This window comes from Acanthopagrus latus, chromosome 24, assembly GCF_904848185.1.
Source record: "Acanthopagrus latus isolate v.2019 chromosome 24, fAcaLat1.1, whole genome shotgun sequence".
NCBI classification, from domain to species: domain Eukaryota; kingdom Metazoa; phylum Chordata; class Actinopteri; order Spariformes; family Sparidae; genus Acanthopagrus; species Acanthopagrus latus.
The window spans coordinates 7343055-7356934 of NC_051062.1; the positions used below are offsets into that span (position 1 = coordinate 7343055).

The 13880-nt window shown below is 43.2% G+C and overlaps 1 protein-coding gene across 4 annotated transcripts in view; it reads right to left on the minus strand.

Annotated features, from left to right (window-relative positions):
* Positions 1-49: 49 nt before the first annotated feature.
* Positions 50-13880, minus strand: part of nbeal1 (neurobeachin-like 1) — a 41012-nt gene continuing 27181 nt past the window's right edge. For 2 of the 4 annotated variants that reach the window (XM_037091372.1, XM_037091371.1), the window contains 27 exons: positions 12877-13052; positions 12504-12792; positions 12102-12410; positions 11865-12014; positions 11627-11784; positions 11409-11533; positions 10304-10430; positions 10061-10209; positions 9836-9969; positions 9631-9732; positions 9059-9154; positions 8840-8964; positions 8546-8686; positions 8274-8404; positions 7832-7941; positions 7450-7567; positions 7131-7228; positions 6879-6995; positions 6702-6791; positions 6475-6584; positions 6211-6383; positions 5919-6013; positions 5168-5284; positions 4512-4673; positions 4101-4249; positions 3862-3997; positions 50-2636 (listed from right to left, as the gene is read on the minus strand). In XM_037091372.1, the coding sequence (XP_036947267.1) occupies positions 2547-2636; positions 3862-3997; positions 4101-4249; positions 4512-4673; positions 5168-5284; positions 5919-6013; positions 6211-6383; positions 6475-6584; positions 6702-6791; positions 6879-6995; positions 7131-7228; positions 7450-7567; positions 7832-7941; positions 8274-8404; positions 8546-8686; positions 8840-8964; positions 9059-9154; positions 9631-9732; positions 9836-9969; positions 10061-10209; positions 10304-10430; positions 11409-11533; positions 11627-11784; positions 11865-12014; positions 12102-12410; positions 12504-12792; positions 12877-13052 (3777 nt within the window). In that variant the 3' untranslated portion in view covers positions 50-2546. Of the gene's footprint in view, positions 2637-2678; positions 3998-4100; positions 4250-4511; positions 4674-5167; positions 5285-5918; positions 6014-6210; positions 6384-6474; positions 6585-6701; positions 6792-6878; positions 6996-7130; positions 7229-7449; positions 7568-7831; positions 7942-8273; positions 8405-8545; positions 8687-8839; positions 8965-9058; positions 9155-9630; positions 9733-9835; positions 9970-10060; positions 10210-10303; positions 10431-11408; positions 11534-11626; positions 11785-11864; positions 12015-12101; positions 12411-12503; positions 12793-12876; positions 13053-13880 lie in introns of those variants that run through there. The other 2 variants (XM_037091369.1, XM_037091370.1) reach the window with 1 other exon arrangement.

Genomic DNA, 13880 nt, shown 5'->3' on the forward strand with positions numbered 1-13880 from the left:
CATTCTTCTTCACACCTCCGACAGATGAACCACAATCAGTACAGTCAAATTAAATTTAGACAAGACTTTAATGATCATTTTCCACTTGTGTATACAAAGCAGTTTGTACAGATTAGGGAGCCAAGTTAAAACAATTTGTTACAATTTAGTACCTGGAAAGTGCAAAAGTACATTTCAAATACACTGAAATAAAAATCATGCTGTACATTATATACTGTATTCATAAATAATCACAGATATACACACATCCATTTGGTGACAGTCACAGAGAATGTTGCTAAGACACAAAATAGTACGTTTTTTTGATTTTGAAGTCCTACAGTATATTCTTGGTTCCTGTTGAACCTGTGGAGGTTTTAACATCTGGAATGCTGCTTTTATTAGAGTTACGGTAAGGTCGGGGACGATTATCTTTAACCTAGCTCTATGTCAACACCACACTGGGGGATAAAGGCACTCCATTTTGTTGCAGTCGTGGAATAACTCAAACAGTGGTCTTTTGTCTGAATGACAAAATGTGGATGAACAAATGTCCCAAAAAAAAAAAAAACTGCATTGAAAAACATTTTATGCACCTTTCACAGAAATCTCTTGGAAGGACACAGATTGGTCTTTGCACTCCACCTCACTGTGACATTTAAATACAAACCAAACACAAAAAAGGGGAACCACTAGAGCAACCCCATGTCCGATGCCTAAAACATGACTGAGGGCTGCCATGGTTCACAGAAACAGTATCAACATATATGATCAAATCAAGAATTTGGCTATAAAAAATATTCTCACACACGCACAAATTCAATCATCCAAACACAAATTCGATCATGCACACACACAGATTCAATCTCACACACACACACACACACACACACACACACACACAGGTATGGTGCAAAAATATAAACCACACAGTCTAATCCACAGGAGCTTCATACTGTGGCTTTTTTTGTGATTCTGACGATCACATTCACACAAGCGAACAACATGTCTTTCGAGCGACCTACACAAGGCATGCGGACCTTCTCGATAAAAGGAAAAATTCCTCTGAAATCAGTCACTTCACAATGAGCGGGAAGGAGGATGAGATGTAAAAACAACAAAGGATGATAGTTTGATGCAATGATGACAGCTAAAGGCAAGTTGAGGGCGGGGATCTTAGGGTGCATTTACTGTCCCAGTTAAGCTAAAGGAAGACAGGATACGAGACAAAAAAAATAAAAACAGGAAGGAAGCATCGACAGCCACCCGATGAAGGAGCTGTATTGCTGCTAACACTGACATCTCATAAAGCCCTTGAGGATTTCTCCTTTCTCCTTCTTTTACAGGTGTCCAAACAGTCAGAAGAGTTTAAAGTATGCCATGAAAGTGTGATTTTAAAAAAACTGCTACTTTGACTTATAAATAAACATGGATTCAAGTAACATAAAAACATTCGATGAAGCATTGAGCGTTTTTTCTCTCTACTGCTGTGATAAATCTTCACATGGAAGCGTCTTGCGTTTCAGAGTGTAGTGTTTCCTTGCCTGTAGTGTAATTTCTTTTGTATAAAACTACTTCTTAAATGATATGCTAACATTAAAGACAGACCCTACAGATGCTATCTTCTGTTGTGTGTCAGATGTTTCTAAAACAAAACAAGTCAAGCATAATAAAAATAAAAAAAAAACCCAACTCCTCCATCACTTCGCTACCTAATCTCAAACTGGACCAAAAATGCCATGCGTACAAACAGATGCCACATTGCTGGGCACATGCATAAAAAAACAGACAACAACAAAGAAATCCACAATACAAAACAAATGACACACACCCGTACACACACACACACACATATATAAAAACACACAGGAAAAGGCAGAGAGTTTGGTCTTGTGAGTGATGGAGCTGTCTTACTGCATAAGGCTGCTGTGTGGCAGCTTTGAGGCAACCATGAGGAGTCTCCGCCTGCAGAGCACAGGCCCGCCTGTCTGCATCGAAGGCAAACTAAGAGGAGGCGAAAAGGCCACTTGAAACTATATTTTGAGATAACGCATGGCAATATACTGCACATGCACACACACACATTCATACATAAAAACATACAAACGTGAGAGCAGTAAGCTGACTGATCCTGTTAAACCGAAGCTGAGCAGGTCAGAGAGTACACAGTGCCTCTTAGCATAACCATGTAGCATCATGTGAAAATGTTGATGACTGGCTGAGAGATTAGGATGTTTTGGAGCGGTGGGTAGTGCTGGTGAGGGTGGTGCTGCGTCTGGATTTGAACCACAGCGCCGGCGCCATGCAGTCAATCCAAAGCAGCAACACACACACACAGCAAAAACATGGACACATGGATAAGCAGACTTTGTGACGCTAAATGTTTTTAGCACAACAAACACAGCTGCCCACCTCCTGTTAAACTTTGGAAAGATGCTGAGGAGAGCTCCTCAGACGGTATGTATGGAGGCAAACTGGGTGACAGGAATGTGGGTGGATGTGTGTGGAGGAAGGGAAGGAGGGGTTCAGGGCTTGAAGGGTAAGGGTGGATGGTGAGGATGGTCACGCTAGATGTTGTACACCGTCTCCCCCGAGGAGATCTGGGTCAGTTTCTTGCTGGAGCCCCACAGCTTCCGTGTGATCTGGCCCGAACGCATCTGAGAATAGTGGAGGAAGAGGAAGAGGTGGAGGAGGAAGTGGGACGGGGGGGGGGGGGGGGAGAGAGGGGAAAGAAAAAGCGTGAAGTCAAAGGAAACGAGGGGGGAAAAAAAGGAGGAGGGATATGATTCATGAGTGATTGATTAGTTCATTGGAGCTTGATTGACTTGTGGAGCTTGTGAAGCATTAAAGAATAAATCAAAGCTCGATTCACTTTGGTGAGTCAGTCTGAACAGAAAAGATGAAAAATAAAACATGCAATGATCAAACTATTCAGAGGAAGACTGCCTGTATCAACCTCCGACAGCTACACTACCACACTTTCTACATTACCAAAACATTTAAGTCTATCTTGGCGCAAGATTATTAGTTTGCATTATTAGATTGTAGCTACACTATCGATATGGCTTGAGTTTGCAGAAGCGTTAATTAGTGTTTGTTTCACAGCATATTTCTTATATTTGTAGAGTACACTCAAACACGTAACATAATGACACTTCAGGTAAACAGCAGGGGATGGAGTTTATCCCAGGTCAATGGCCAAATCAAGTCAAATATTGCACGGATGCCAAATATTTTGAAAGAAACCAGCTGAATGAGGTAAACAGAACAAGTCGTTTCATGTCACAGTTGTGGTTCTACTGGCCAATGTTTCTGCTCAGCTGTGTGCTGAAGGAATGTGTTAAATCTGCATGGCTCAGATGTAAATGTGTGCGGTGGTGTCTGTGTGTGTACTTGTACTTGCTGAAATGAGGACCAGAACCTGTTTCTTTCTTTTTTACCAACAAAGTGAGGACATTTTCGCTGGTCCTCACAATGTCAAAGAAGTCAACCTAAGTGTACGTGTTTGTGTGTCTGTGTGTTTTGTGATTTGGGAGTAATTAAGCCAAATGATTGATTGTGGGTGACAACCATCCCTGAGAAAGAGAGGTGACTGTACATTAAAAAGGTCTTTGAGGATACAGAGGCCAAGCATCGCAACATAGGTTTATATTTGTTTGTGTGTGTGTGTGTGTCAGATCTACAGCAATGGATGGAAGGGGACGAAGGGACTGGGAGCTGCTAGGGTTTGTGGGGGCCGGGAGAGGGGCTGAACACTAGCTGGTCGCGCTGGTGCAGCAGGCGGGTTGGCGAGCGAGCTCGGAGTGGGGCCAGCAGGGGGGAGGCCATGAGCGGCGATCCCTCCAGGCTCTGAGCGATGTAGTTCCTCAGCGAGTTCTTTACCTCCGGAGGTTTGCCCACGCCCACGATGATCAGCTTGCCGTCCTCCAGGCCCACCAGGACGTGGCTCTGCTCCTTGGTGACCGAGACGCAACGCACTGGCACCCTCATGGCCATGGGCTCTGTGCAAAGAGACAGACTGCCAGAGAAACTATACATTAGTTCAAAATCCCTCAGAACTATTCAGAAAACGGACGCAGTCTCCATCTGGCAGTAAGTTTGTTAGACATATGGGAACTTACCTGTAGAGGTCACGGATGGACAGGTATCCCTGCTCACTGCCGATGACTACATACTCTCCCGACACACACATATCAGTCACCTGCTCCATCAGAGGTTCACTGCAAAGGTGCTTCCCATTTACTGAGTACAGATGTAGAGCGTTTTTATCCTGGAAAGAGAAAAAAACATCAACATATCTAAAAATAAAATTCCCTGTCATTTCATATTGAGGACTAAAGCTGCCCAGATCATAAATAAATAAATAAATGTTGTACATTTGGTGCATTCAACAGCATATATCTTTATTTATCTATTTTTATTTTTTCAAGCATCAAGCATCCATTTATTAATGATCTATTTTCAGTTTCAGTCCTCCATATTTGGAGTCTACTTGCATGCTGTGTAAGTGAAAGAAAAGACTGTGTCTGCACCTTGAGTGTTGCTTTGCCCTCCAGGCAGGTGTGCACCAGCAGGTGACCCTCCCAGGACACGGCCAGGTGGAGGATGGAGAGAGGCAGGGAACTGTCACATGGCGGCCGCAAGCAACGCATGTACTGACCCCGACGCACCGTGTGGATGATCACCGTCCCATCCTGTAAAACACAGGCACATCAATTATGTTTCCATGGTGGTAATTAAAAACTCTCTCTGCTTTTTATAATGGTAAGTGTGGATCAAACTAAATCAAATTTTAATTACATAACTAACGAAGATAAATCGATAACTCATTTAACAGAGAAATAAGTTATTTTCCAGGTTAATTTAATGTAGCCTCTACGTATCTACTCAAATTTGAATGTTAAGCATACTTGAAATAAAAAGGAAGGTTCAGTCAGCTGTTGGTTTTGTTATTTGAGGCAGTGCGTAAACTGCAAGAATCAGACAGTAGTTAGAAATGATAATAGTGTTTAAAACCTTACAAATCTGTCTTCTGTTAAAGACCAAGAATTCCACATATCCAGGCAAGCAACTTCCAGTCTAAACCCTGTTTTATAGCTCATTAACTCAAGATGTGGCTGAATAGTTTTAATAATTTAATAAGCAGTTACAGAATCATAGTTGAGCTCCTGGTTGTATGTGCTCTTACCCTTGATCCAGACACAGCCATGTCCAGCTCCGTACTGATGCTGACACTGACCACCTCGTCCGTGTGTCCATACAACACCTGAACTGGTTTGGGATAGAGACCCACAGGAGCTCCACCCTGCACAACGGAGCAAACAAACAGCCTGAGGACAATGTGTCTGGTTGAAGGAAGTCACGTCGAAGAGACAAATTTTCAAGTTTCCAAATTTAGTGAAAACTTTGAATAGAATAATTTCCATCCACTGTTATGTGACTTTTAGGAGGTCTGAGGCATCAAGATAAACAGCCGGTGGTGCTATTTCTCCAGTCGGCTGCCATTAAACTACTGAAGAAGCCAGCACAACAAGAGGATATGATTTAAAGAGCGCCAGTCAAACCTCAAATGATGGAAAATGATGTAAATATAGTATTATATGTGTTTTTGCATTAATACATGAAGGTTGCAGTCTCCTCATCGCTCCACAGAGATCTTGTGTTTGTTTGTTTTTTTTGGTCACGTTTTTTTCAATTTATGTGTGATGTTTATGTTCTGGTGTTTCCACTTTTTGAGCAGACATTTTAAATGGTTAGACATATTTGACTTTAAAAACAAGGGATGAAAGAAATGTAAACACAGAAGGATGAAATTATTCAAGGCAATCACTAAATACTGAACATACAGGATTTCTATTTTGTGTCTACATGTTTCATGAAGTGAAAGCTATGACTCTATTTGCAGATCAGTGTCTGTCATGGTGTATAAGCGTCGTTACCTGCTGCAGAACCTGCCACACCATGCAGGTTGTGTCTCTGGAGCCGGAGATGAGGTGGATGCCGCAGTGGTCCGTTGACAAGCAGGTTACAATGTCTGAAAGAGAGGAAGAGAGGAAGAAACTGACTGATTATTACAGGACATTTAAACAGAGTGGACACAGCCCTGAATCATAAACTGTGTATTAGTATTGCTTCTTTTAACACACCAGGTTGCCACCAGTACCCTCACTCTTGTTTTTTATACTTGTGTCCTGTCTAGAAATGAGGTGTGAAAGCGGGGTCTGTGTTTACCCATGTGTCGGATGTGCTGTCCCACAGTCTTGCCCTTAACCAGGGAGGTGACCCGGAGGCTGCTGTCCCAGTGGCCACCGCTGAAGAGCAACTTGCCATCGTGGGAGACCACAAATAATCCAGCTGTGACCTCCACGCCGGGGGCAAAGGGTCCAGACAGGAAACGCTGGGTCCTATGAGGAAGACAGAGGAGAACAAGCTGGTACCTCAGAGCAACTTTTCTGTTCATGTACTGATTTGCATGTGTGCGGTGTGTGTTCTCACTTGCTGTTGGACACTGTGGGGTCCTTAATAAAGGTGAAGTAGTTGGAGATGTTCTTGTTGTAAGGCAGCCACCCGTGGGTCCCAACCAGGCAGTTTTGACTCACCGTCACCTGAAGTTAAGAAGACATTGCTATCTATCATCCATCCAATCATTCTTTTTTGTGTACAACTTCTGATTTCTGATTTCTGTTATCATATTTCTTATCAGTGTCAGTGCTCAGACTCACCATAGTGTCGGGGCTCCCCTGGGTGATGAAAGAATGGGACTGATTCTTTGGCACCACAGCTTTGACCAGCGGCACTTTGTCACTGATACCCTGCAACAATACGAGTGAGAAAGTTGATTAATTGCTGTTGTGTTTTAGTTTACAAGCATTTGAAAGGTGAGGAGTGGAAAATCAAACCTCGACAAAGAAGGACTTGAGGTCGCTGAGGTGTTCAAACATGCTGAGTGGACACGAGTCGAGCTGAGCCTTCCTCTTCTCCACTTCCTCCTGAGACAGTCGCACTGGATGCGGCTCCTGTGAAGTCACACACATACAAAAGTCTTAATCTGATCCATAAACACAGATGAAGAAACTTGATTACATCAGTCATTATAGGCTTCAGTGTTTTTGTTTATTTCTTATGAAGCTAAATTAAGTGTGTGTCTGCACCTTAAGTAACTGGCAGGGAGTCTGTCCAAAGTTGCTGATCATGCCTTCCAGGGCTTTACGCTCCTTTTCATCAGTAATGGCGTCCAGATCCACCGCTCCTGCAACACCAAACCAATAACTCGGTCAACTTTAGAACAATACCAACAAATCCATATGCATTTGGTGGTAAAATCCTCAATTATTTCAATTTCCTTTTTTGTTCCTGAATACTTGGAACAATGTAATTGTTGTTGTTAATCTATATTCACATACTTTTGCATCTAATCTGTTGCTGAAAGCATTTTACACAAACAGTACTGCAACTGTCCTGGATGCTTACCCTCATATGTGCAGTAGTAGAAGACGTTCAGGGCCTCCACAGCTGCAGGACCCCTCTGCTTGTAACCAAAGATCAGATCGATCCACTCATGGAGATGAGCGGATACGTACTCCGACTCCTAAGAGAAAAACACATACATGTTGTGGCTGTAAACCAGGCTTTGCAAAAAATACACATTAACATGATAAGTAACACAGCGTGATGTAGCATAAAACTACATCTGCATGAACAGACCAGACAAAACACTGCTTTCTAGACAATCTGCACTGATGTTAAAGTTTAAAGTCACTGATGTTAAGTTTCATTAGATATAATTCAACACTGTACTATTTTGTCATATTTGAAGTCATATTACAGCAGTAGAGTTAAAACTGCATCTCACCAGGGCTTTACGGTGCTTGTAAATGAAGTCCTCAGGGGACTTGGCCCATTTGGGCAGAATAACATCGTTTACCCTTTCCTTAGAGAGCTGCAGGCGACCCAGATCAAAGCCTGCAGGACAGTAATAACAAAGGACAAGGGACCAAGAGGAGGAAAGTGAGATATAGAGAAAACAGAAGAAAGGGGTCAGAGGATGAATGAAAAACACATTTAGATCATATTCTGAAAGAAACTCAAGAATCTTCTTTGTGTTTAATCCAGGGATTAAATTGTAATCTGCTCGGCTACGTATCTTTTAAATTACCGGTATTTTTCAATTTATTTATAGAATGATTAGACAGATCAGTGCTTCCAGCTTTGCTTTAAGAAACTTTGATAGAAGAAGTCAATAGTTTTTCTTACTTCATACTCTAAACTTTGGCTATGTAATACTGAAACCTTACCATTTTGGTTCTCAAGGAACTCTGGGAAGTAGAAGAACTCCGGGATTAGCTCTTTGACGTCGTTGGGGTTGTCCATGAGCGTCTGCCATGTCGCAGGTATTGAGTGGAACTGGCGGTCGGCACAGTCAAACCTGAGCCCATGTAGGATGGTACAGATTAATAGGGAGAATACAAACACATGTTTAAATGCCAAACTATCAAAGCTGGGTACAAGTGGAGGGAAAGCAGAGGAGGAGTGGCTGTAAATGGGGCTGAGTCTAACTGAGGCTTACCGTCCACTCTGCAGCTGGATGTGCAGTGAGGTGAAGGGCTCCACTCTGATCAGGTAGTGCATCACTCCGGCAGCGTTTGAGTAGTGGGTGCCATAATGGAACCTGTCGATGGTGCCTGTCGGGTCCTCGAAACTTTCATACCTGATGGACACGTTTTAACAATTTACTTGTGGTTTTCAGCAACATGCCTCCATCCAGCCGCTGATCACATTTCACATACATCCATTTTATTAGCTTTAGATTGTAAATTAAAGATCATAAAAAGAAACTAAATTGCAGACAAATCAAACCCACTTCTCTCTAACGGCCTTGGCGTTTCGGTCATTAAGAACAGCCACTGGCTTTGAAAGGTCCCTGAACACTCGAGGATCAGACAGGTCCAGCTCCTCTGAAGTGTAGTCAGCTAAAATCCAGGGAAACTGGTGAAACAAACACACACACACAGTTAGCTGATATATCAATATTCACTTTGTCACCACAGTTGCACAGTGATGTGTTGAATGAGGAACATACCACTGGATACTGAGCCAGATTGTTGTACGTTCTGCCTGCAATCGTGTTCAACTGCATCAAGTAGTCAAAGTTGGAGATCTCTCGGTTCACCCATTTCTGTGCAGAAACAGGAGAAAGGAAGGAAAAAAGCCAGATTGTAACCAAACATTAAACAAAAATAAACTCAGAACGTGGTCTGATGTTTGAAATTAAGAGAAAAGTCCTTAATGATGTAATCTAAAAAGTCCTTTAGAGAACCAGCTGCCCTGCTTCAGGTTTAACAGGAGTAAATACATCCAATTTAAAGAAAGTTTTTTTTTTTTTTTTTAAAGAACAAATAAATATAAATAATCTAATTTACATATCTTATTTATAATAAGTGCAATCTATGCATATACCTAAAAAGGAAGGAATGCTATACTGAATCTTAAGAATCTAAAAGACAGATGGCTGAATTACAAAAACTTTTCAGGTTATTTTTTAGGGCACTTTTTCCTGCAGTGTCAATAAGATACCACCAGCTGAGACCAACATAATGAGGCTGAATTATGTAAGTGACCGTTGAGGAGAGCTCCGCATTATTGTTTCCTGACCTGTGTGAGTCCCGAGGCTTTGAGGAGCTCCTGTGGTGATCTGGTCCCATAAAGGCTGAGTGATCGCAGCAACAACATGCGGCTGTAGACCTTGTTCCTCGCCTGTTTAGAAGAAAACACAATAATATTATAATTTATTTAGGCAGGGGCTTAAATTTTGTTTTTTTTTAAAAATAGAAATGCATGTTAGTTTGTGGCGTATCACCTCCTTCTTGAAGTTGAGGAAGTAATTGGTCTGGTCGATGAGGAAGATCTCCAGAGCCGAACGCCGCAGGTTGTAACGTCGCAGGTGGACCTCTCGGATCTGAGACAGGGGCCATTTGAAGTCATGGCCCACTCCTTCGGGAAATAGGAAGGAGTAAGCGTAAATAAACTTTTAGTTTTATTTTATCCTATATTTTATAATCCATCTTTCTCACTGCCTCCCCACCTTCTTCTTTCTCCTGACTGCTATCATAGAAGTAGATATGCTGGGTGGTGAGCTCCAGGCGCCCGGGCACCACATCCACCACAGTCACCAGCTCGCAGTCCTCCCACAGCACCAGCTTCTCCTTCTGGCCTGCCTCCTCTGCTTCAGCTCTGCAGGACATAGACACAGAAAAAAATGCTGCAATTCTATGCATCTATTAGACAAAAACAGTAGTTTCTTTGTTTTTTGTATTTGGCCACTGACTGGTTGTTGGCAGCAGCAGGGTCGTCCTCCGGCAGCTCCAGGATGTCATCTTCCAGATCGCTGACTTTAACCTGCTTCACAGCCTCCAGCAGCAGAGACTCAGGGTTTACACGCTGCTGATGGACACCTGAGCAAAGCAAGAGGGACAGGAGATTATTAGAAAATGAGAGGAGGCCAGAGATGGTGCGGTGGTTAATATCACATGACAGCGCTGGAAATAAACTTCTTGGTATGCTTGTCACAAGCTGACAAACTACAAAAACCATCAACTGTACCTGCCAGGAACATAACACTGCGATCTTGTTCCAACAGGAGAAGATTTATAGTTTTATCCTTGCTCACAAGGTAGGAGAGAAATAAAAGTTTTGAGTGCTTCGGTTTGCGTAATAACAAGAGCTCACTTATTTTCAATCTGACACACTGCGTGGTTATTTGAGCACCTGCAAAACTCCTACTGGCTTGTGTTCATCTATTTAAAATATAAACACCTCCAATTTAGTGGGTGAACACACAGCAAAGTGCCAGACCTGTGGGAGGAATACAGGCAGCAAAGTTAGCTTCTTATTAAATAAAATAAATGATGCAACTATCTCATCCAAATGAAATACTTGCTAAATTTGTTGATAGAAATCATTATGTTTGTATATGGCGAGTTGTATCAGTCAAAATGGATTTCAATAGTAAAAAATATTCTAAAACACTCACACACACACCCACAAAAAAGTCTCTTAAATTCTACTTTTGCAACACACTCGTCCTTTCACACAACTTAATAAGGAAAAAACACCAAGCAGACTGGATCATCCTCCCAGCAGAGAAGATGGGAGGGAAGGACATAAGTTCAGCTTAAAGAGGATTTCCAAGGTCAGTCCTATTTAATCTGTTTATCAAGGATGGCTTGATGAGTATGCTCGTGACACTCTGTACACACACTTATCCCTCACCATCGCATCCATTCACTGAAAACATCTACTGTGGCTGAGCAGGTACTTTTTCCTGCCACATACACTGATTTGCAGCTTCAAGGCCACAAGAGAATTAAATGAGAATCAAATAGTTTGTCTGAACTCACATAAACAATTCCAGAGGAAAAAAAACACCTCACCTAGGTTGTCTCTCAGAGCGCTGGCCTCTCGGTGTGGGTCAAAATTGTAGTTACGGACCAGCTTCAGTCTCATGCGTGAGAAGTTCTCAGCACTGGAAACCCTCCAGTGCATCTCATCCTGCTGCCTGTTAGAAATGATTACAAAAGGCATTTGTAATACTCCCCAAACCAGCCATTGTCTCTATCTGAATGTAATGTAGAGAACTTGATACCAGTACCTGTCAGCCCAGGGCCCTCTCTCACACACAAGACCCCGACGTGCTGCCTTCCACTGCCTGAGGGTGGCACTGTTCTGGCTGTGCTGCTGCTTCAACATACTGTTGTAGCGGAGGTTCTCCTGGCGGCCTCGGCGCGTGAAAGGCTCCACAAATTGCTCCTGAGGGGGAAGTAAAGAGCAGCGTTAGATAGTGGAAAAGAGGCTTTAGATATTCTCCATCTATTATCGATCCAACTGACCTGGAAGCGGATTTTGCTCTCACCCCTCTCCCTCTCTCGCTTATGCAGGCTGACCATAAAAGCCTCGTAGCACTCCTTCCAGTAGAGAGCCATGGTCTCATGACCCTGGCTAAATGTTTCGATTTCATACTGCTTCATGTATGGGATAATCTGAAGGGGGACAGAAAAACAAGTTTCATTAAATGTGTGTCTAATACGCTACATAACTACCATAGACTCTTAAACTCAATCACATACATATTTGTCGAGGTAGACGCGCCACTCAGGTGAGTTGCAGTACAGCTGGAAGTCCTCAAAGAAGGAGGGGCTGCCATTGGTGTCAGGCAGCTGGGGGAGGTGCAGCTCCATGTAGAGGAGGCGGTGGACTTTAGAGAGCAGTGTTCGCAGCAGGGGGACCAGGAAGGAATATGTCTCCTCCGTTTGCTCCTTGACGGAGCGCCGCAGGATTCCTTCCACCTTACCTAGCAGGTAACAGGCCTCGTCCTGGCTGGACACCTCCTTTGTCTGCAGGATGCCGTTGAGCTTGGCGGTGGCCATGGCGCACACCTGGGAAACAGGGAATTCACATCAGACTCTAAATTTACATATGAAATAGTACAACAGTGGCAGAAATGGTGGCAAATAGGAAAAATATCTCACATCTGGATCCTCCTGAGCCATGAAGCCCAGTAGCAGTCTTAGTCCAACCTGAGAGAGCTGGAACCACTGGGTGCCAGCCGAGTACCACACCATGAGGCTGTCCATCAGGGTCACGGTCTCTTCCAGCACCTTCTCCGTCCACAGAGATGGATTGACCAGGCCCTCCGCCTGCAGGAAGTCTTGTACCATGTGAAGCAACCGAACTGCATTCTCTGTATGCTGAGGCAACGTGGCAGCTGATGCCTCGCGGTTATCACTTACGGCCCACTCCAACATACGTTCCATGAGACTTAATGGAAAAAGAGAGAACGTTAGACAGTGTTAGCAGGTCCTGTTACGTTTTCAGCTGTCAGCAGTCAAATTGGGGACTGACCTGAGTTTGATTTGGTCGACAGGAAGCAGCAGCTCGTTGGCTGTTCCCAGTTTGGTAAGAGCTGAGAAGACCTGTCCGCGCTCCAGCCATGCTGAATCATCTGAGCCCTCAACGCCACGCCACATCACGCACAGCACGATCTCCAGCAGCATGGTGCACAGCTCCTCCTCAGCCCGCTAGAGGGCGACGCAACACCAAAGAGACAAAAACAGAGAGAGGTCATCTTTAGAGGAGCATAGATGAAATTTCAATGATTGCTGCAACAGTTGGTGACAGGACACAGCAAGGAAAAACAAGGACATTAATAACAACATGTCACCAATTATTGGGACAGTCCTAAAGCTCTCTACTGTGTGTGCAGATACTAGTACTAACACTTCTCAAAGCCTTAAAAAAGCACAAGTTTATGTGAAATCCCCCCAGTTCTGTCTTGAATGTAGATAATACTACATTTATACCACCGGGCCAATCAAACATTATGTCACATTCCCCGACTTAAACTTGGCAAACATGACATATTTAATTCTCTAACTGACAGGCTCCTGCTGCGGGAGGAGACAGGTTGTCTCTCCTCCACCTCTGCCCTTCAGTGACTCACTGAAATGACGAAAAGGAGCAGACTAGGTGAAAGTAAGCTCTGGGCTCCCTGAGGTGTCGATGACATTTCACCCAGTCAGAGTCAGATGCTCTCGCTGTTTGAGTAGCATTAAGGCAAGCTCAAAATATCATATGAAATAAAGACACCAGCATTTTCATATCACCTGCTTTAAAAGACACTATTATAGGGCTTACTGTCAATCTAACAGCCAACAAAGACATTAAAGTGGGCTGTACACCCATCATTCCAGCTCTAGTAAATAAACACAAGCCCACAACAAGGTAAATAGTGCTTTTTGTTTTTATTATTGGATTTGATGACAAAAACAAAAAACAATTATTGTTATCTGGACCTTTTTTAACCTTTTATAAGCAACTACCATAACCAATTTAATGCCAAAACTCTC